Consider the following 20,822-nt stretch of genomic DNA (forward strand, 5'->3'; position numbering starts at 1 on the left):
CAAGCAGAGAGTGAGGCCGACAAGCCCACTTCCTGGCTACACATTCACTCACTGGACAATTACACCAGGTGCGAGCAGTTTTCAAACATGTCCACAAAGTTTCTGATACCTCTCTCATCTAGAGGTGGGTCCACTCCCTGCCCTGCAGAGCGGGGCGGGGCTGGGAGGCTTGCGATTCTCCCTGTACATGTTGGAAGTGACATTCTGAGAGTTCCCAGGCTGGGTGACAAAAGGCGATTCAGTTTCCACCTGTTCCCTTGAGGTTCTCCGTCTGAGGGAAGTCAGGTGCGCTCTGAGACCTCCAGCCTAGTGGACAGGCCCCCCAGAGAGTGCAGCTGAATTTGCTGGCTGCAGGGGGAACTGCTAGCACCGAGACAGAATCAATCAAGCCATGAGCGATCGATCAGCAGAGGCAAATGTGCAAGTGATGCCAGCCCCAGGTATGACGGCAACTGTCTGAGATTCCATGTGTCAGTCCGCCTTCGCCAACTTGCTGAGCCACCAAACCTGGAAGCGTAGTAATTGAGCATTGCTTTATGTCCCCAAGTTGTTGCTCTGTAGCAATGAACCCTGAAGCAGAAATTTGGTGTCTGAAAGTGATAAACAACCCAAACAGGAGGTACTGGCTGGAGAGACCTGATGGTGTGAAGAAGAAGAAAGCAAATGCATGGAAGACCAAGGAAAGGATGCCTCTGATGCAGGAGAGGAATGCTTATAAAACTGTCTGCAAGATGGGGCTGGAGCTGTGGCACAGCAGATTAGGCTGCCACCTGTGACACAGGTCCAGCATCCCATATCAGAACTCTGGTTCAAGTCTCAGTTGCTCCGCTTCTGATGCAGCTCCCTGCTAGTGCACCTGGGAAAGCAGCAGATGAGGCCAGGAACTTGGGCATGTGGGAGACCTGATTGGAGTTCGAGGCTCCTGGCTTTGGCTCAAACATAAAAGCCATTTGGGGGAGTGATGGGAGATCTCTTTTTATTTCTGTTTCTTCCTCTCTCTCTCACTCTGCCTTTCAAATAAACAAAGAATAAACCTAAAAACCCCAAACATTATCGCCCAGAGAACATGTGAAAAACAGACAACAAGCCTAATGAACTTTATGATTTAACTGAAAAGATTTCTGGAAAAAGTGTTGAAAATGCTGGCCACAACTCATGGCAAGAGCTTAGGATGATTACTGACGCCATAAACAAGTGTGTCAATTTGTTAGGTCAACAACAGGAGTCGCTGTGCACTTACTCCTCATGTAGGATCTCTGTCCTTAATATGCTGTACATTGTGATTTAATGCTATAACTAGTACTCAAACGGTATTTTACACTTTGTGTTTCTGTGTGGGTGCAAACTGTTGAAAGCTTTACTTAATATATGCTAAATTGATCTTCTATATATAAAGATAATTGAAAATGAATCTTGATGTGAATGGAAGGGGAGAGGAAGTGGGAGAGGGGAGGGATGCGGGTGGGAGGGAAGTTATGGGGAGGAAAAAGCCATTGTAGTCCATAAGCTGTACTTTGGAAATTTATATTCATTAAATAAAAGTTAAAAAAAGAAAAGAAAATGTTGGCCACTTCTGGCTGCCCACAATAAAATGAGAGAGAAGAGAGATTAATTAAATACTGATGATTTAGGTTCTGAGTTGAATTTACAGAAACTATAAACCCAGCCCATAGTTGTCAGATTCAAAAATAAAACTGCTTCCCATCTCCATCTCCAGAGAGCAATATATTAGCATTAAATTATGAAATGGCCTTAGGACAAAAAAAGAAAAAAAAAAATCAAATCCAGGGTAGAGCTGTCAGACCCTTGGTTAAGACTTCAGGAAGATCTAACGGACCCTCTGAACCAAGGCCCTCTGAGTTTTTAAGGGATGTGCCTTGCCTGTTTTCCCTCTAACAACAGGGCCCCCAAGAATCTTAATTATCTCTCCCCACAAACTGCTTATCTCAAAGAGCCCTGCATATGACTTTCGTCTCATGGGTGGATCATAAAGTGAAACAAAGGAAGAGCAAGACACTGATCATCCATTGTTGCTGTGGATTTGTTCAGAGAGGAGCATGGTGAGGGGCGCAGTCACCACACAGACCCAGGAGTCGGGTGAAAGTGGGCCAGAGGCCAGCAGCCCGCAGACTCATTTATTTCAGTTGGTACAGCAGATTATATAGCCGAGGCAGCCAATCCAGTCAAGGGGCAGTTTATGCCCTAACCAATCACAGCCTGTTGTCAGGCAGGCTCTGTTGCCAGGTGGTTTCCCAGGGGGTTTCGGAAGCCATTCCTGAGTAACTGACTGCTCGCTCGCTAGTGGCCATCTTGGCATGGCCTTCTCATTCCACCACATATCACCCTTTTCGTTTATTTTTGAGCAACGGGAGGCATGATTCTTGGCCATACCATTGTTGACCCCGTTTCCACATGGTCTCCGTACGCGGCTGTGCCTGTCTTAGGTTGTCCCCCAGGGGATCTTACCCGTCATTGACTAACCAGTGCTCAAAACAGGAGACCACAGGAGTGCTTGCTCAGATAGGGGCAGGAATGAGGAACAATGGTTATCAGGAATGGCGTGACCGCACACAGGCTGTGGGCTGTTTGAGTGGCTGACAGGAGCTAAGTGGGGTATAAAGCAGTAGCGAGTGTGGCTATTTGCAGTTTCTCAGGGTAGGATGATAGGGCAGGTGTGTCTGATAACAAGGCGGAGTCTCAGTCTTTTTCAACTGGGTCTGGTTGGCTGTCAGTTGCAGGCTTGATGTTTCTGGCTGGTACCCAAATGGACTGTCCCACATTCCCTGGAAAGACACAAGCATATCTTCAGCCCTTGGTTAGCAGAGGGTGTGGTCCCTTCCATTTTCCTGTCGGGGGGTCTTTCCACCTAACCACAGGGGCTGGGGTCTGGGATGGAAAGGATCCCCAGTGTTTATAAGCTGGGCTGACCCCTTGGGAATCAAAGTAGGAAAACTGATAGTGAAAAGGACCTCAGTCAAAGCAAGCTGTGGGTCTAGGGGCATATGATTGTTTTTCTGGCTTTGTAAGAGATCTATGAGTTCTTTCAATGATTGCCTGTCCCTGTGGGTTGTATAGGATACCTGTGGCAGACTGTATGTTCCAGGACCTCAGGAAGGGATTAAATTCCTGTGATGTATATGCTGGCCCGTTATCAGTCTTTTTTTTTTGACAGGCAGAGTTAGACAGTGAGAGAGAGACAGAGAGAAAGGTCTTCCTTCCGTTGGTTTACCCCCGCAAATGGCCATTACAGCTGGCGTGCCACACTAATCCGAAGCCAGGAGCCAGTTGCTTCTTCCTGGTCTCCCATGCAGGTGCAGGGCCCAAGCCCTTGTGCCATCCTCCACTGCACTCCCGGGCCACAGCAGAGAGCTGGACTGGAAGAGGAGCAACCGGGACAGAATCTGGCGCCCCAACCGGGACTAGAACCCGGGGTGCCAGCGCCGCAGGCGGAGGATTAGCCTAGTGAGCCGTGGCGCCGGCCCGTTATCAGTCTTTATGGTCCAGGGGACACCAAGGACCAGCATGGCTGACTTAACCCTAACCGCCTTTATCACATTACTAGCCTTTTCTCTGGATTGGGACATTACTAGCCTTTTCTCTGGATTGGGCTGTTGCAAATACAGCCTTTGAATAAGTATCTACCACCACATGGACAAACTTAAGTTTACCAAAGGAGTTAATGTGGGTGACGTCCACTTGCCAGAGCTTATTAGGAGCAAGGCCTCGCGGGTTCACTCCTGCTTGTTGTAGTAGGCCTAACAGATTTTTTGTTTGTTTGTTTGTTTTAAAGAAAAGGAACCCAATTAGCAATGGCCACTGAGATTCTCCTCTAAAAGGGAAAATTAAATTCAATGGATAATTCACTCTTCTGTGAAGTCAAAATATGAAAGATACGTCCGATAGGGAAACTGTCTGAGAAATAGCACTTGAGCTCTAGATTCCAATTCCCCTGTTCCTAGTCCTCAAATAGAACACGTGCTCATTTTTGGAGATACATTAAGACCTTGTCAAATGGTATCCTAGAGGTTTAAAAATAGCAGCACATTTCTACCCTGAAACGAGCGGCTTGTTTTCATCAGGAGAATCAAATCTGTACTACCGTGATGTTTGCATTTTAAATCATCTGGCGACCAAGGATGCTCAAAATACCTGACTAGCAATTGGGCTTACGCAAACATATCACAGCCAGGTACGGAGGCTAGAAATACAGTGGGGGACACGGAGCGTTTTGTAAATTCTCTGCTTTGGGAGTAGGAATATTTTAGGCCTTCTTCCCTCAATGTTCCCATGGCTGGCATCTTCTGAAGTGGTAAATGTGTTGTATTGTCATTGTGTGATTTACGTAAACGTGTGTGAGTGTGTGTGTGTGACAGAGGAGTTTATTCAGTCTGATGCCCTACATTAGCTGACATTAATCACACATGTCTGATGAGAGGGAGCAGGGCAGGCTGTTGGTGCTGCTGCTAAGATGCCACTTGGGATGCGTGCATCCCACGCTGGAGTGCCTGGGTTCCAGTCCTGGTCCCACCGCTAATTCCACCTTCCTACTAATGCACACCCTGGGAGGCAGCAAGTGGGGGCTCAAGTGGTTGGGGCCCTGCCACCCATGGGGAAGACCTGGATTGAGTCCCAGGCTCCTGACTTCACTCTGGCCCAGCTCTGGCTATTGTAGGCATCAGGGGAGTGGACTAATGGATGGAAGATCTCTGTTTGCCAGCCTTTCTCTGTTCCTCTCATTCAGTTTTTCTGCCTTCAAACAAAAAATAAAAAAAATTTTAAAAAGGAGTTGAAAGCTATACTTCCCTATAGCCTCGATGCTGAAGTCCACCTACCAGCAACCTACCAGCACCCATTATCAAGTATTCACTGAAAATCTACCACAGGCTCAGCACTGTGTCAGGTGCAGAGGGAAAGTGCTAGTAAGTGAAGTTGCTGAGGACATGCCCTGGGCTTCCTGCCCCAGGAGACAATCCTTCTCTTGCCTCTAACCTTTACATTTTCTTAAAAGATTTATTTTATTTCATTTTATTTACTTCTTTTTTTTTTTTTTTTTTTGGCAGGCAGAGTTAGACAGGGGAAGAGAGAGAGAGAAAGATCTTCCTTCCGTTGGTTCACCCCCCAAATGGCCGCTACAGTCGGTGCACTGCGCCAATCCGAAGCCAGGAGCCAGGTGCTTCCTCCTGGTCTCTCATGCGGGTGCAGGGCCCAAGGTCCTGGGCCATCCTCCACTGCCTTCCTGGGCCACAGCAGAGAGCTGGACTGGAAGAGGAGCAACCAGGACAGAATCCGGCACCCTAACCGGCACTAGAACCTGGGGTGCCAGCGCTGCAGGTGGAGGATTAACCTAGTGAGCCACGGCGCCAGCCTATTTTATTTATTTAAAAGGTGGAGTTACAGAAGGAGAGGAGAGACACGGAGAGAGAGAGAGAGAGCTTCCATCCGCTGGTTCATCCCCCAAATGGCCACATCATCTAGGGTTGAGTCAGGCTGAAGCCAGGAGCCTGGAATTCCATCCGGGTCTCCCACATGGGTGGTAGCAGCCCAAACACTCAGGCTGCCTTCCACTGCTTTCCTGGGCACATTAGCAGGGAGCATTCAGGACATAAACTTTCACTCGTGTGGGATGCTGGCATTGCAGGTGGTAGTATACCGCTGCGCCATAGCGCAGGAGTCTGAACCCGGAAGCCAGGAATGTAATTCAGATTTCTCACATGGGTGACAGGAATCTACCCACGTGAGCCATGACTGCTGCTGCCAGGGTCCATGTTAGTGGGAAGCTGGAGTCAGGAGCCAGAGCTGGGCATTGAACCCAGGCCACTGGGATGTAGGATGTGGGCATCTTAGCTGATGGCTTAATTAAGAGGACCAAACACCCCCCCCCCAAATTTTCATTTCTTATGCCCTTTAAAAATATATCTCAATGCTGATCATGGAGCTAGTCAACTGATTTCATTACAGAAATGTTCCATATTTGTATGAAATCCTTACAGGATATGTTTTTTTCTCCAGAAAAATCTTGGGAAGAAGGGGCAAGATTTACATGCTATCGAAGGAAAGCCATCATCTTTTGCAGTTAGACCCACGAGGAAAGAGCCATGAGGTTGCAAAAGAAGCAAGACTGGTCGGTTCTGCAACAAAGACAGAACCACCACTTATGAGGTCACGAGAACCCACCAAATCGTGGCCCAGAACAAAGAGCTGCAGATGGTTTTGAAAAGAAAACAAGCTGAGAGAGAGAGAGAGAGAGAGAAAATAGCATGGAGGATCCAAGGCAGAAAGACTGAAAATGAGCCTGTGCTATGCGCCTAAGAGCAAGGGCCAGAGACCAGAGAGAGGGAACAATCTCCATGAATGAGATCAAAGGTCTTAGGCCAAGGTGGTGAGGCTGTGCAAATGGCACATCGGGAGTCACAAAGGTGGACTTGGAGCTCTTCTTAGACACCAAAGAACACATACTGGGGCTGGCGCCGTGGTGTAGCGGATTAAGCCTCTGCCTGCAGCGCCAGCATCCCATATGGCATGGGTTTGAGTCCTGGCTGCTCCATTTCCAATCCAGCCCCCTGCTAATGAGCCTAGGAAAGTAGACAAAGATGGCCCAAGTGGGGATGATCCGGCCATGGGGAAAAACAAAATCTTACTGCGAACTTTATTGATGGCCTGGTTAAAAGTGGTCCTTTAAGAGACCCAAGGTGCTCAGCTGCTAACCTAAGATTTACGGGGAGATGAGTGTGGAACATGAAACAAACTAATCTTTATTGAGAGTCCCCGAGACCAGACAGTTTATAGAAGGGCACAGGTTCACAGAGAGATCCAAGTTCGAATCAAAAGTGGGCTGGGGCAAGTCACTCAAGCTATGCTAAGACGCGGTCTGCTTGCCTGTTTGGTAATGATTCAATGAGAACAATAAACAACCACAGAAAGTACACAGCACATATCAGGAGTTCAACAAATTACTGGTGGGCACTTGGGCTCAGCAATTAAGTTGCCGCTTGGGATGCCCGCATCCTGTATCAGTATTCCTGGTTCAATTCCTGGTTCCACTTCTGACGTAGCTTCCTGCTACTGTGCCTTCTGAGAGGCAGCAGGTGATGGCTCAAGTACTCGGGTCCTCTGACACCCACGTGGGAGACCCAGGTGGAGTTCTAGGGTCCTGGATTTGGCCTGGCTCAGCCCCAGATGTTGCAGACATTTGGGGAGTGAACCAGTGGATGGAAGATCTCGCTCTATTTCATAAAAACGAGATAAATAAATAAAAATTTAAAACTGAATGTTATTTTACCATGTTGGGGCCTATCCAGCATAAAACTCAACTACAACTCTACAGTCTAAGTCCTTCCATTTAGAAACAGAATAAGGAAATCCTTCTCATGTTTCTAACGCACACAGGAGGACATTTTAAAAGTCAGAAATTAGCCAGTGGTCACTTAGAATCACTGCAGTCCACTCAACACACTTTTATGAAGCTCCCAGTGCATGCAATGAACCAGACATGACAGGGGTCTCAGACGCAAGATGTGGTCTCCGTGCTGTAATCTACGTGTGTGCAGACAGGGACACACATGTCAGCGTGTGTAGACCCGTTCTGACATATGTCTTGGTCAGTTCCTGCTGACTGGATCAGCCTGGATCATTCCCTTGTCGGCCAGAAACCAGTCTGGAGAATCTGACAGATCTCTGGACAGTTAGCGAGTGACTGAGAGGAGGAGGCAGAGAGGGAGAAAAGGCTGGAGAGAGATAGAACCTTGGACTGCTAACATGCTGGTCCCGGGTTCCAGTAAAGGCCAGTCATACCTTATTTTGATATGCTTAATAAAATCTTCTTTTATTTGAGGCAGTTTGTAGACGTGATGCACAGGCATTCAACAGCAGATGCAAAGAACTCTGTTTCCCAACTCCCAGCCACCTGATGGACAAGTCACTTATCTCTAGGAGCTACAGATTCTGTGGGAGCAGATCAAGGGTCTGGAGCCTGAGCAGGTAACTGGGAGACGGCAAGGGGGGGAACTGGTGTCCAGTACATGGGAAGCGCAAGTGCAGCGTGGGCTGCAGGGCCTCTGCTGGGGGTCACCTCAGGCTATAAAGACCATGACAGAAAGGACAGTGGAGCTGGACTTTCCATTGGAGAAGAGGTACCGCCAGATGGGTGGAACGTTCTCTGGGGGACAGAGGACACCGCGGGAGCACTGGCCCCCAGAGGGGCATGGACGGTAACAACTTCCCGTAGGTGAGCAATGATGCCTGTCACGGGATCCGCAGTTGTTTCCCGCTATAATCAGCTTCCCCTCTGCTGCTGTCTACAAAGACATCGGTACACTGTGCACAGCAGCAGTGATTCTTCAGGGGGAGACGGGAGAGGGACAAAGGCTGAGGAAGCAGCAAAAATAGGCGGAGCCCGGAGATGCGGGGAAGTTGGCCGCAGCTTGGACGGGCTAGAGGACCATGAGAATGTCCATCTCCAAGAAACCCTCATACATATTTATTAGCTCGAGCTATTTTGTGTAGGTATTAAAGCAAAGGTCATCCAAGAAGGTAAAGGACATGGAAGCTCCCTGCTCAGAGGGCAGGGATAAAATCCTAGAAACTTCAGGACTGAAAACAAGTCAAAACAGAGACCAAGAAGAAGGTTATCTACAAAGAAAGAGCAGGCTGGCAGAGAAGACACGTGCACCACTGACAGCCAGAAGACAATAAAACTATGTTTATGGCGCCTGAAGGAAAACGGCTGGTTCCCGTGCGGGGGCCCACGACCGGCATCCCCAGCCCCAAGAACTCAGGAAATACATCATCCGTAGACTCTAGGGGAAAATTAAGTGAGAAAGTATTGAAAGGAAAGTGTGTGGCTTACACGACACAGTGTTCAGGCATTAAAAACAGTAAAGCTGGCTTTTAATAACATGGGTGTGAAATAGAATGGAAAAGTTTAGAAAAAAGTCTTTATGGATACAAGGGCAAAAAATTTCAAAGAAGCCACATGCAATTAAAACGTCAGGTTACTTCAGCAAAACCTAGGAAATGAAAGCAAGGAGGAATTAAACATTCTACACATTTTTGTGCCGTGAGGTATTAAATATTGGAGGTAGTGGTTAATTTTTTATATTCATAAATATACATTAAAAATACGCTTGTTTGAAATTTCATGAGCATTTCTAGAAGGTTAAAAAAGAATTAAAACTGATATATTAGGGGCCGGCACTGTGGTGTTGTAGGTTAAGCCTCTGCCTGTGGCGCCAGCATCCCATATGGGCACCAGTTTGAGTCCCGGCTGCTCCACTTCTGATCCAGCTCCCTGCTAATGGCCTGAGAAAGCAGTGGAGGACGGTCCAAGTGCTTGGGCTCCTGCACCCACGTGGGAGACCTGGAAGAAGTTTCTGACTCCTGATTAGCCCAGCTCCAGCTGTTGTGGTCATATGGAGAGTGAACCAGCTAGTGGAAAACCTTTCTCTCTCTCTCTCTGTCTAGAACTCTGCCTCTCAAATAAATAAATAAATCTTAAAAAAAAAAAAAAAAAAAAGAAACTTGATGTATTCTACAAAAGACAGGAAAATAAGTACTTTCAGCACTGTGAATGCTTATAAACAAAACTCAAAGGCAAAACAAGGACTAGGGGCTGGTGCCGTGGTGTAGCGGGTACTGCCACTGCCTGCAGTGCCAGCATACCATGTGGGCACCAGTTCGAGTCCCGGCTTCTCCACTTCTGATCCAGCTCTCTGCTACGGCCTGGGAAAGCAGTAGAAGATGGCCCAAGTGTTTGGGCCCCAGCACCCACATGGAAGACCCAGAAGCTCCTGGCTCCTGGCTTTGGATTGGCCCAGCTCTGGCCGGTGCAGCCATCTGGGGAGTGAACCAGAGGAAGGAAGACCTCTTTCTCTCTCTCTCTGCCCCTGCCTCTCTGTAACTCTGCCTTTCAAATAAGTAAATAAATCTTTAAAAAAAAAAAAAAAAAGACATGAGCTGAGTTGTCCAATATGACAGCTACTGGTCACAAAGGGCTGTTTTAATTAAGATTAATTAAAACTGAACAAAATGTCATTTCTTCAGTCACGCTAGCTACATTTCAAGTTCTGCAAAGCTAATGACTATCAGACTGGACATTTCTATTATCCTGGAAAGTTCTACCCGACAACACTAAGAGGCAGTGAAAAATACACAGTAACAAGTGACCCCATGTAAAGTATGTTTGTACTTACTGTCAACACACAGAGATTAAAATGAGTTCATTAAACTGCTAATTAAACTAGCATGTCTAGGGGAAAAGATAACTAGGGGCGTTCACCTTCTATTTTACACACTCTACTTATTGTTTTGAATTTTTAATAAGCACGTTTCACTCTTATAATCAGTAGAAGCCATTAGCATATTTTCAACTGAGTAACAACAATCCAATCAATCACCTTCCTTCCAGAATTTGGAACAGACTTGCTTTTGTTTAAATACGGCGATTTTATCTAATACAGATGCATAATATACACCGGTGCTAAGAAAGACCACAAAGTATGCATCCTATACCTAGAGATTTTCCGTATTTTATTCAATCTCAGGAAAAACTTTGTTCTGGCCAAAGGGTGATGTCATCATTTCAGGTGCAAGTCTTAGCAGATACTTGATTATTTCAAACTCTATTTCTTGAATTGAAGAGGTCCCTTGGGCAAGGGTGTGAATACATCTTTCCATTTAGAGTGGGTTGATACCAGATCAAATTTCACAAGGGGCAGTCTTGAGTTATCCCCTGAATTTTCCAGGACAAGAAAAGCCCATGGAGAGTTACAGGGAGTTTCTGCATTTTCCCACCAATTCCGTGGAGCAGACTAAGGGGAGGTTCCCACAGTCAGTTCCAATAATTGACAAAGTCATATTTAACAACATGCTGCACACAGCACAGCTTCCATTCCCCCCCCAAATGGGGAGTGGCAGAAGAATTTGAAGAATTCCAAAGTTTTCTTTCATCTTTGCAAATAGATTTTTTATTTTTCTAAGAAAAAAAAAGTCATAAAAATATCTTTGCCATCTTCTTTCTCTGGGCATTGTGTGCAGTGGACTAAGCCAGAGCTTGGGGTAGCTGCATTCCATTTTGGAGTGCCTGGTTTGAGTCCCAGTGCCTCAGTTTCTAATCCAGCTTCCTGCTAATACATCATGGGAGACAGCAGACGACGCTGAAGTAGCTGGGCTCCTGCTACCCACTTGGGAGACCCAGATGGAATTCTGGGCTGGTGGCTTCAGGCTAGTCCAGCGCTGGCTGTTATAGGCATTAGGGGGGTAAATCTATGGATGCCTCTCTGTCTGTCTCTATTTCTTTCAAGATGAAAATAAATAAATAAATATTTTTTTAAAATCTTAACTCTCAAATACTAAAACTACTCCCTATCTTCCCCAGGGACTGATTAATTCAGTCACCTATCTGCCAACGAAGACATACTCATATTTATTTTTATCCCCTTACATAGTCTTAATAGCTGCCTCCTATTTTACCAGAGTAAATATTCACGGAAAAGCTCTCTTAGTGGAAAGGGGATGAACATCACCCATCTGTCTAGAACATGCGCACTCTCAAAGGCAATGTGGAGAAAGCAAGAAGAGAGATTTGATTTTGCGACCAACTTAAACACTCATTTTATCGGAGGCCGATGGAGCGACTCTGTGACACTGAACCTGCTTACTGTGGGTGACAGACTACGAGATAACGACCACTCGCAGGAGCATTTTGCCAGCGGAGAAGATGCCCATCAATTGGGCAAGGGCAAGAAGGCACTGAGGGTCAGCCAGCTCCTCAGCAGTGTGCACTGCCCTCAGTGATTCCCCCAGACCCCCCAGAAGACCAACAGAAAGCACAAACCCACCAGGAACGACTAAGAGTACCGGGGCTGGGGTTTGGCCTAATGGATAAGAAACCCACACGCACATCAGGGCGCCCAGGTCCAAGTCCTGGCCCCAGCTCCTATTCCTGCTGCTGCTAATGCAGATCCCGAGAGGCAGCAGTGACAGCCGCCCAGGTGGGAGGCCAGGATGCAGCTCCTGGCTCCAGCTTTTACCTGGCCCAGCCTGGGCTGTTGCAGGCATTTTGGGGAAAGAACCAGAAGATGGGAGCTCTGTCTGTCTCTCAAATAATAATGATAATGGGTAGAGTATTAAACATTAAAGATCCACCCACATCTACCTAAGCTCCTAGGAGACTCATCTTGTAAATAACCTGGCCACCTACAGGGGAACAAAAATCATCTTTCTAATAATTCATCTAAGAAGCTGTCTCTGCCAGGAAGCAACATAAATGGGCTGGGAGTTGGGCACAGCGGTTAAGACACCGCCTGGGGGGCCGGTGCTGTGGCACAGCAGGTTAATGCCCTGGCCTGAAGCACCAGCATCCCAATGGGCACTGGTTCTAGTCCCAGCTGCTCCTCTTCCGATCCAGCTCTCTGCTACGGCCTGGGAAAGCAGTAGAAGATGGCCCAAGTCCTTGGGCCCCTGCACCTGCGTGGGAGACCTGGAAGAAGCTCCTGGCTCCTGGCTTCGGATCAGCACAGCTCCAGCCATTGCAGCCAATTGGGGAGTGAACCATCAGACGGAAGACCTCCCTCTCTCCCTCCCTCTCCTTCTCTCTCTCTCTCTCTCTCTCTCTCTCTCTCTCTCTGCCTCTCCTCTCTCTGTGTAACTCTGACTTTCAAATAAATAAACAAATAAGTCTTAAAAGGAAAAAAAAAAAAGACGCCGCCTGGGACACCCGCATCCACAGCAGACTGCTCGGCTTCGGGTTCCAGCTCTGCTCCCGATTCCAGCTTCCTTGCGTTCCTACTGCCGGTGTCGGAGACCTGGACTGGGCTCCCAGTTCCCAGCTTCAGCAGAGCCCAATCCCAGCGGTTACGGCCACTGGGGAGGAGCCAGTGGACGGGAGATTTCTTTCTTTCTCTGCCTCTCAAATTCATTCATTAATTTTTAAAAAAGGAAAGTATAAATCTTACAACTTTTCATTTGCTTGGAAGTTTTCCGGCTCCCTCAAGCTCTCTACAAAGACGAATGTACTTATTCCTGTAAATCAAGTGTTACAAAAGCTCTTTCTAGGCCGGCGCCACGGCTCACTAGGCTAATCCTCCGCCTAGCGGCGCCGGCACACCGGGTTCTAGTCCCGGTCGGGGCGCCGGATTCTGTCCCGGTTGCCCCTCTTCCAGGCCAGCCCTCTGCTGTGGCCCGGGAGTGCAGTGGAGGATGGCCCAAGTGCTTGGGCCCTGCACCCCATGGGAGACCGGGAAAAGCACCTGGCTCCTGGCTCCTGCCATCGGATCAGCGCGGTGCGCCGGCCGCAGCGCGCTGGCCGCGGCGGCCATTGGAGGGTGAACCAACGGCAAAGGAAGACCTTTCTCTCTGTCTCTCTCTCTCTCACTGTCCACTCTGCCTGTCAAAAAAAAAAAAAAAAAAAAAAAAAAGCTCTTTCTAGAGAATCCTCGGTCAGCCTGGTTCTAATCGCTTCACATTGTTTGAAAACAACAAAACTTTATTTTTTTGAATACAGTCCCACAGATTAAAACTGGCAATCCTTCCTCTCCACTATGTTTTTTGGGATTCATGGAATTCTTATAACAGTGTGCCACTTCCACACTTGGGTGAGCCAAAAAGTTAAGCAAAGAGTACATTTTTCCATCAAAAATAACACATAAAGATAGTGAGAGCCAAGTATTTTATAATGCCTATGCTATTGCTCTCAATGAAACATAAAATGCCTCATATTTCATTCATGGACACTTGGCGTTATCCACAAGACAACATATCCTTTTTAATCCATAAAGAAAACTATGAAAACAAAAGCATATGCAATCTTTACATTTTGGTGCAAAGCAAGAATTAGATATCCTCCTGTTACTTGAGGCTCTACTTTTAACTTATGTGTGTCTAAAAACAGCTAGCAAGTATACTACAGTGAATGGTATGGTAAATTAATTATTTCAAACCACCAGGGTACTAATCAGAAAATTCTCACTCTATGTACTAATCACTAACCAGTGGCCTCAAAGCAACAACCTTCCTTTTAAATTTTTATTTACTTACTTTCATTTTATTTGAAAGGCAGGGGAAGAGAGAGAGAGAGAGAGAGAAATAGAGAGTAAGATTTTCATCCACTCGTTAATTTCCCAAATACCCACACAGCCAGTGTTGGGCCAGGCTCCAGCCAGGAGCCTGGAACTCAATCTCTGTCTCCCACATGGGTGGCAGGGCCCCAGGTACTTGAGCCATCACTTGCTGCCTCCCAGGGTTCACATCAGCAGAAAGCTGGGTCAGATGCAGAGGGGCCAGAACTCAAACCAAGTATTCAGATAATGGGATGCAGGCATCCCAAGTGGCATCATTTAAAAAAAAAAAAAAAAGATTTTATTTATTTATCTATTAATTTAATTGAAAAAGCAAGAGAGAAAGAGAGAGGTTCACTTCCCAAGTGCCCATAACAGCCAGGCCTGGGCCAGGCAGAAGCCAGGAACTCCATCTGGGTCTCCCAGGTAGGGGTCCAGGTCCTTGGGTCATCTTCTTCTGCTTCCCAAGCACATTAAGTGATACCACTGTCCCAGGAGGTGGCTTAACCCCTGTGCCACTTCAGAAGCACCTTAACGGCTGCGCTAGCTGCATGGCGGGACAGTGTGCCCTGCAAAGGGGAAGGGTAACGCCCACTCATTTCTCCAGAAGCTCACTATCTGCTACTCGCTCAAGTTAGAGGACAATGAAGACGCCACTTGCAGGAAAGAGAAGTCACGCACATTCTAACACTTTCCAACTTGAGGACTGAAAACCGGAAGTTTCTACCAAGCACTATCATCAGTACATGAGCCAAATAAAATCACTCCACAAAACACTGCAATTGTCAAATCCCAAAAAGCAATCCAACAAGAGCAGCAGCTTGGAGTTTTACTAATTCCCTTACATGTAAATAGACCACACAAATACATTAATAACATTTTCCCATTGGAAACTGCCACCAGATTATCTAGTCTTTGTTACAACAACGCGCAGTCCACTACGCATCTCTAAGTTGTGAGTAACTGTGCTAACATATAATTAACGAGTGATGTTCAAAACTGTAACCCTCGAAAGAGGCCTGTGGGTGCTACTCTGGGAACTTCCAACAGCCTCGAGCAAGACAGCAGGGAACTGTGCCCGATCAATGTGCATTCATGATGAATTCTTTGTACCACGGACATTGTTGTTTTGTACAAAAATGAAGCCCTAATTAACCTAGAATGTCACTCACACGAAGAACAATAAGCACAAATTACAGGAAAGAAGCGAGAAGTGCAGGGTCTCACCAGAAAGGTTAGCAGACCTGTGCTGAAGTTATCTCGGTAATTTATCATACTTGGATCTGGGCCCATTTCCAGCAATGGAGCTATTGTTTCAAAACCATGTATGCAGGGATTTCAAAATTTTTTGCACCGGAATAAACGTATCTTTTAGTGCCATTTCCCACAAACTTTTTGAAGTTCCCATGTATTTATATTTACGTATCACAGGCAAATCTCCATCACTGCACAAACGGAACTTGGGCTCAGATTTCTGTACAATTTCCTCTCAAAAAAAAAATTCTAGATTTGAATAATAACATTCAGTACTTGCAGCTGCCACTGAAGTATTCACTGCAAATTTTTTTAAAAAAAGCTCTTGCAAACGACAGACACATGCAGTCAGCTTTTTTTTTATCTTTTATTTAATAATTTATAGCACGTTAAAGGTCAATAAATGTTCCTTTTTAAAATAAATCTTAAAGTAGATACTAAACAGAATGCAAATACTAGACGCCACCAACCCTCAATCATTTAAAGAATCTCTCTTCAGTGAAGGGAACAAATCAGCTCTCCGTGACGCAGGCCTCCGTCTAATGTTTTTAGGATGACCCACTTCGACACGGTCACCATGCTTGCCAAATCTCACTTCTAAGGGGGCAGCAGAAACGGCTCCGCACCAGCGCACCGTCTCAGTCCAGCAGGGCGATGCCAACACCACCGATGAAATGACACCAGTCTTTATTTAAAACCACCCCCTGCCTCTACAAAGACAACTTCAATACCGGCCTGGACCTGAAGCAATCTTTCTCTCCAACAGGAGAGCCGACCAAGTCTGCCGCGCAGAAAAGGAGGACAGGCGCAAAGGCTTAAGAAACCCGATCAAGTGTTAGAACACTTGGTGCCTTTGACTCCGGAGATCAATCACCAGCCAGGCAAAGCCGGACAGCTCGGCGGGTCAGCCCAGCTCCGGGGCGCTCGGCGGACCCGCGTGGCGGCGGCAAAGGCCACCGCGCCCAGGAGCGCGCAGAGCCCGGGGCCCCGCGGCGCCCCTCGCCGGGCCAGGGGCGCAGAACTTTGCACAGTTCGCCGCCAGCAGACCCGAAGCCCCCAGGGGCGCCGCTCCACGCCACTCCCCAGCACGTATTTTTTTTCTTTCCAGGTGGCCGCGGCGGCTGCGGGAAGGGGGAGGGCGTGAAAGGACTTCAGGAGGGATGGCAAGGATCAGAGGAAGACGACTTGCATCCCACGCGCCGCGGCTGCCACAAAGGGAAGGGCGGCGCGCCTCTCCGCCGTTCGCACCCGGAGCCACCCGCGGGCGAGGGCGGCGCGCCGCCCCCACGGGGCCCGGACCGCCGGCGGGGATGGGCGAGCCCGCCAGCGGGGGCGCGCGGCAGGTGACAGCCGCGGCGCCGGTCCCAGGCTGGGGCCCCAGCCTCCCCGCCCACCCTGGGCCTCGCCCCCACCGCGCGCTCCCCTGAGAGCCACGCCACGCAGACCTCACAATGGTCTTGGGGCCGAAGCGACGCCATCGCGGGCCAGAGCGGCCGAGGGTCCCCCGCACCCCGGGAGCCGGAGCGGCTCAGCGCGCGCGGTCTCACCCTGGGGCGCCCATGCGTCGTCTCCTACCCTTTGGTGTGCTCAGTCTCCTCTTCATTGTCCCCGTCTATGCCGCACGTGTCCTGGTCGTCCAGCTCCAGGCTCTGCTGGCTGGCTGCAGACTCGCTGTCCTCCGCCATCGCGGCGGCGCGGGCTGGGGAGGCGGCGCTCGGGGCGGCGGGCGCGGCGGCAGCTCCCTCTAGTGCAGCTCGCGGTGCTGCTCCGCTCCGGAGCCCGGGAGCCGCGCCCGCCGCGCCCGGCCCCGCCCCGAACCGGCCGGCCCCGCCCCCGCCCCGCCCCCACAGCCGGCCCGGGGGCGGGGCGCGTCCGAACGGTGGCCTCCCTCCTCGGTCCCGGGCTCTGCACGCCAGGCTGCAGCGTGCAGGCGCGCAGTCCTGTGCGTGGGCATTCTGGACATCTTCGTGGAGCCCACGCGATTTTCCATGTCGGCATGGCCGGAGCGCTCTAGGCCTTGGGCAGGGATTGTTATCAGGCGTAGGCGTGCCGCGGTCAGTGAGTTCCAGCTCTCCCCGCCCCCTCGCTTTTTAAGAATTCCGTTTCATTTATCTGAAGACATCTAATACGTTCTTAAACCAAAAAGTCCAAACGAGGTGCCTCCGGCCTTCCCACCCGCCTTGCAGTCCTGTAAAATGCGGCCGGAAAAGTCCGGAGCTGCCCGTTATTTCGCTGGATGCCACGCACAGTCGGCTCCGACCCCAAAAAAAGCACCCCGAGGGAGAAGGGGACGTTGTCCACTCCCCGGGGCTGCAGGGTTTTAAGTGAAAGTCGTGACCTGGACTTCCGAGCGAGCGCGGAGGGCCTCCTGGACACGGCGAGCTGCAGAGGGACGCGCGCCACGAGGGACCGCCGAGTCCACGGCCGGGGAAGCGCGGACGCCCGTTGGCGGCTGCGTTTTGCGCGCAGCATTGCTTTCCGGAGATGCGCAGCGTTCAGAGGCCCTGGCAGGCCCCCGGAAGTCTGCGTGGTGGTTCTCCAAGGCGGTGGTAAGATGGCTCTGAAGAACGGCTGGGGCGCAAAAGGAGACTTTCAAAAGCCACCTGAGGGCCGGCGCCGTGGCTCACGTGGTTAATCCTCCGCCTGCGGCGCCGGGTTCTAGTCCCGGTTGCTCCTCTTCCAGTCCAGCTCTCTGCTGTGGCCCGGGAGGGCAGTGGAGGATGGCCCCTGCACCGGCATGGGAAACCAGGAGGAAGCACCTGGCTCCTGGCTTCGGCGCAGCAACGGCCATAGCGGCCATTTGGGGAGTGAACCAACGGAAGGAAGACCTTTCTCTCTGTCTCTCAGTCTGTCAAATAACAATAATAAAAAGCCACCTGAAATGTTCCGAGTGAGTCCCTTATTTGCAGAGGTATTGGGAGCGTTTTGTGATTCTCCCAAGGCCCTCCCCCGCCCCCAAACGATGCCTTTGAAATGCAATGAAGTGGAAACACCTGAAAATGGAAACTACCGGGCGATTTCAAAGCCTTCAGCTGTTTGCTGTTGAGCACAGAGAAGGTTCTATAAGAGGCGCAGGTGGTGGGAGGAGCGGGGGCTCACACAGCCCACAGCGTGCAGGCTCAAGTTCAGGCTGCCCTCTTCCCAGGCAACTCCCTGCTAATGTGCCTGGGAAGGCCCCCGAGGGTGGCCCACGGACTGGGACTGGGGTCCCTGTCACCCACGCAGGAGATCAGATGGAGTTTTTGGCTCCTCGCTTCAGCTTAGCCGGGTCCTGGTCTTTGTGGCCTTTTGGAGAGTGAACCAACAGACAGAAGAGCTCTCTCTGTCTCCCTCTCTCTGGTGCTGGGTCTTTCAAATAAACAAATCTTTTTTAAAAAGTGCAAATGGAGCCAATGCACGCTGGGAAAGCAATTTTATCCTTGAAAATCACAGCTATTCTGTTTCTGAACAATTGAATCTTTTTAAAGACTTTATTATTTGTTTGTTTAACACTCCAGTGACAGAAGGAGAAAGGGAGAGACAGAGATCTTCCATCCACTGGTTCACTCCCCAAATGGCTGCAACAGCCAGGGCTGGGCCAGGCAGAAGGTAAGAGCCAAGAATTTCATTTGATCTCCTGCATGCGTGGGTGGCTGGGGCCCAGGTAATATATTATTATTATATAATAATATGTTATTTATAATATATTATATTAGACCACCTTCAGCTGTCTTCCCATGCACATTAGCAGGGACTCCAGCCTGCACTCTGATATGGGGTGCTGGAGTGCAGAGTTCCAGGCCAGGGCTTAAGCTGCTGGGCCACAGCACCAGCTGCACTTGCAGCAATTTCTGAACCAGAAAGGTACGCGTGGCCTTTGCTTTTAAACTTTTAATGAAGGCGAACACGGGACAGTGAGATTATCGCAGTCCTTCTCCAGGAACTGAAACTGGGTAACTGCAACCAGGAACCTGACCAGCAGCAAGCGTCAGCTCAGCCGCTGGAACGTGTGACAAGGGTTCCCTGATGAAAGAGTTCCAAGGCAAGGGCAAGGCAGGAGACATCTTTATTTGAATTTTCCAGCAGCTTTGACCAAGAGCCATTTTTTTTGTTTGTTTGTTTTTTACAAAAGCATGTGAAAACAAATCATCCTGGAGAAATAAAATGAAGGCTTCAGAACCAGTTAAACAGGAGGAAACAAAGACAAACAGCCAGCATCTGCTCCCCAGGACAGAAGGAAGCTAATCCAGACCTCTGTACAGTCCCGGGCTGAAGTGTTATATGATACAAATGTTTCTCGGCACTGGTCTTTTGAAGGAGGAAAGCGTTTACAGATGACCTAAATCCTATTGTCACTGATGGAGCTCACTCTGTTCCTAAGTATTTCTGCTTCTTTCCCTGGCTTATTCCCAGAGTTTGGAGAATTGGAACCAAGTGGCATCTTCCAGAATCTCAGATCCAAGTTTATTTGGGAGAAAAGAATACTGAAAAGTGGTTGCCAGTATGTTCAAGAGCCCCTTGGGAAACTCCTAGTCAGCCAGGCTCGTCTCCATTACAAATGTAAGGCCTTGGTTGTATATCATTGGCCTTGTTTTATTTAAGCATAATATTAGAACACTTTTTTGTTTTTCTTAATTGTGCTAAAATACACAACATAAAGTTTACCACCCTACCCATTTTTAATTTTATCATCTAGTAGTGTTATGTACTGGCCTACTCACATTGTTGGATAACTAGTGTCTGGAAATTTTCCATTTTGCAAAATTGAAACTACAACCCATTAACCTCTCCATTTCCTCCTATCAATCACCATTCTAAGTCCTATGAATTTGACTCTTTTAGATGGCTGCTATAAAGTATATCTCTTCTGTGATTGGCTTTTTTTTTTTTTTTTTTTTTTTTTTTTTTTTTTGGACAGGCAGAGTGGACAGTGAGAGAGACAGAGAGAAAGGTGAGAAAGGTCTTCCTTTGCTTGCTGTTGGTTCACCCTCCAATGGCCGCCATGGCTGGTGCACCAAGCTGATCCGAAGGCAGGAGCCAGGTGCTTCTCCTGGTCTCCCATGCGGTGCAGGGCCCAAGTACTTGGGCCATCCTCCACTGCACTCCCTGGCTACAGCAGAGAGCTGGTCTGGAAGAGGGGCAACCTGGACAGAATCCGGCACCCCAACCAGGACTAGAACCCGGTGTGCCGGCGCCGCAAGATGGAGGATTAGCCTATTGAGCCACGGCGCCGGTCTCTGTGATTGGCTTATTTCACGAAACATAGGTCCTCAAGGTTCAGCTACAGTATTGCATGTGTCAGAATTTCCCTCCCTTTTAAGGCTAAATAATATTCCATTATAGGCCGGCGCCGCGGCTCACTAGGCTAATCCTCCGCCTAGCGGCGCCGGCACACCGGGTTCTAGTCCCGGTCGGGGCGCCGGATTCTGTCCCGGTTGCCCCTCTTCCAGGCCAGCCCTCTGCTGTGGCCAGGGAGTGCAGTGGAGGATGGCCCAGGTGCTTGAGCCCTGCACCCCATGGGAGACCAGGAAAAGCACC

General features: G+C 49.1%; 1 protein-coding gene and 1 long non-coding RNA gene across 6 annotated transcripts in view; one reads left to right on the forward strand and one right to left on the reverse strand.

The window, feature by feature from the left end:
• NMT2 (N-myristoyltransferase 2) overlaps nt 1-17,227 on the reverse strand; it is a 58,374-nt gene extending 41,147 nt beyond the window's left edge. The window contains exon 1 of one of the 4 annotated variants that reach the window (XM_051821427.3): nt 16,881-17,227. In XM_051821427.3, coding sequence (XP_051677387.3) covers nt 16,881-16,990 — 110 coding nt within the window. In that variant the 5' untranslated portion in view covers nt 16,991-17,227. Of the gene's footprint in view, nt 1-16,852 lie in introns of all 4 variants that reach the window. The other 3 variants (XM_051821428.3, XM_089311489.1, XM_089311490.1) reach the window with 3 other exon arrangements.
• On the forward strand, nt 17,220-20,154 carry LOC149122566 (uncharacterized). Of its 2 annotated transcripts, none has more exons than XR_016218914.1 (3): nt 17,220-17,854; nt 18,803-18,893; nt 19,417-20,154. It is a non-coding gene; the product is annotated as an uncharacterized LOC149122566 (long non-coding RNA). The 2 variants fall into 2 exon arrangements; XR_016218915.1 differs by having other exon boundaries at nt 17,717-17,854; nt 19,698-19,832.
• Nucleotides 20,155-20,822: the final 668 nt, after the last annotated feature.

This window comes from Oryctolagus cuniculus, chromosome 13 (genome assembly GCF_051225735.1).
Source record: "Oryctolagus cuniculus isolate XC-2025 breed Fujian yellow rabbit chromosome 13, ASM5122573v1, whole genome shotgun sequence".
In the NCBI taxonomy this organism is placed as follows: domain Eukaryota; kingdom Metazoa; phylum Chordata; class Mammalia; order Lagomorpha; family Leporidae; genus Oryctolagus; species Oryctolagus cuniculus.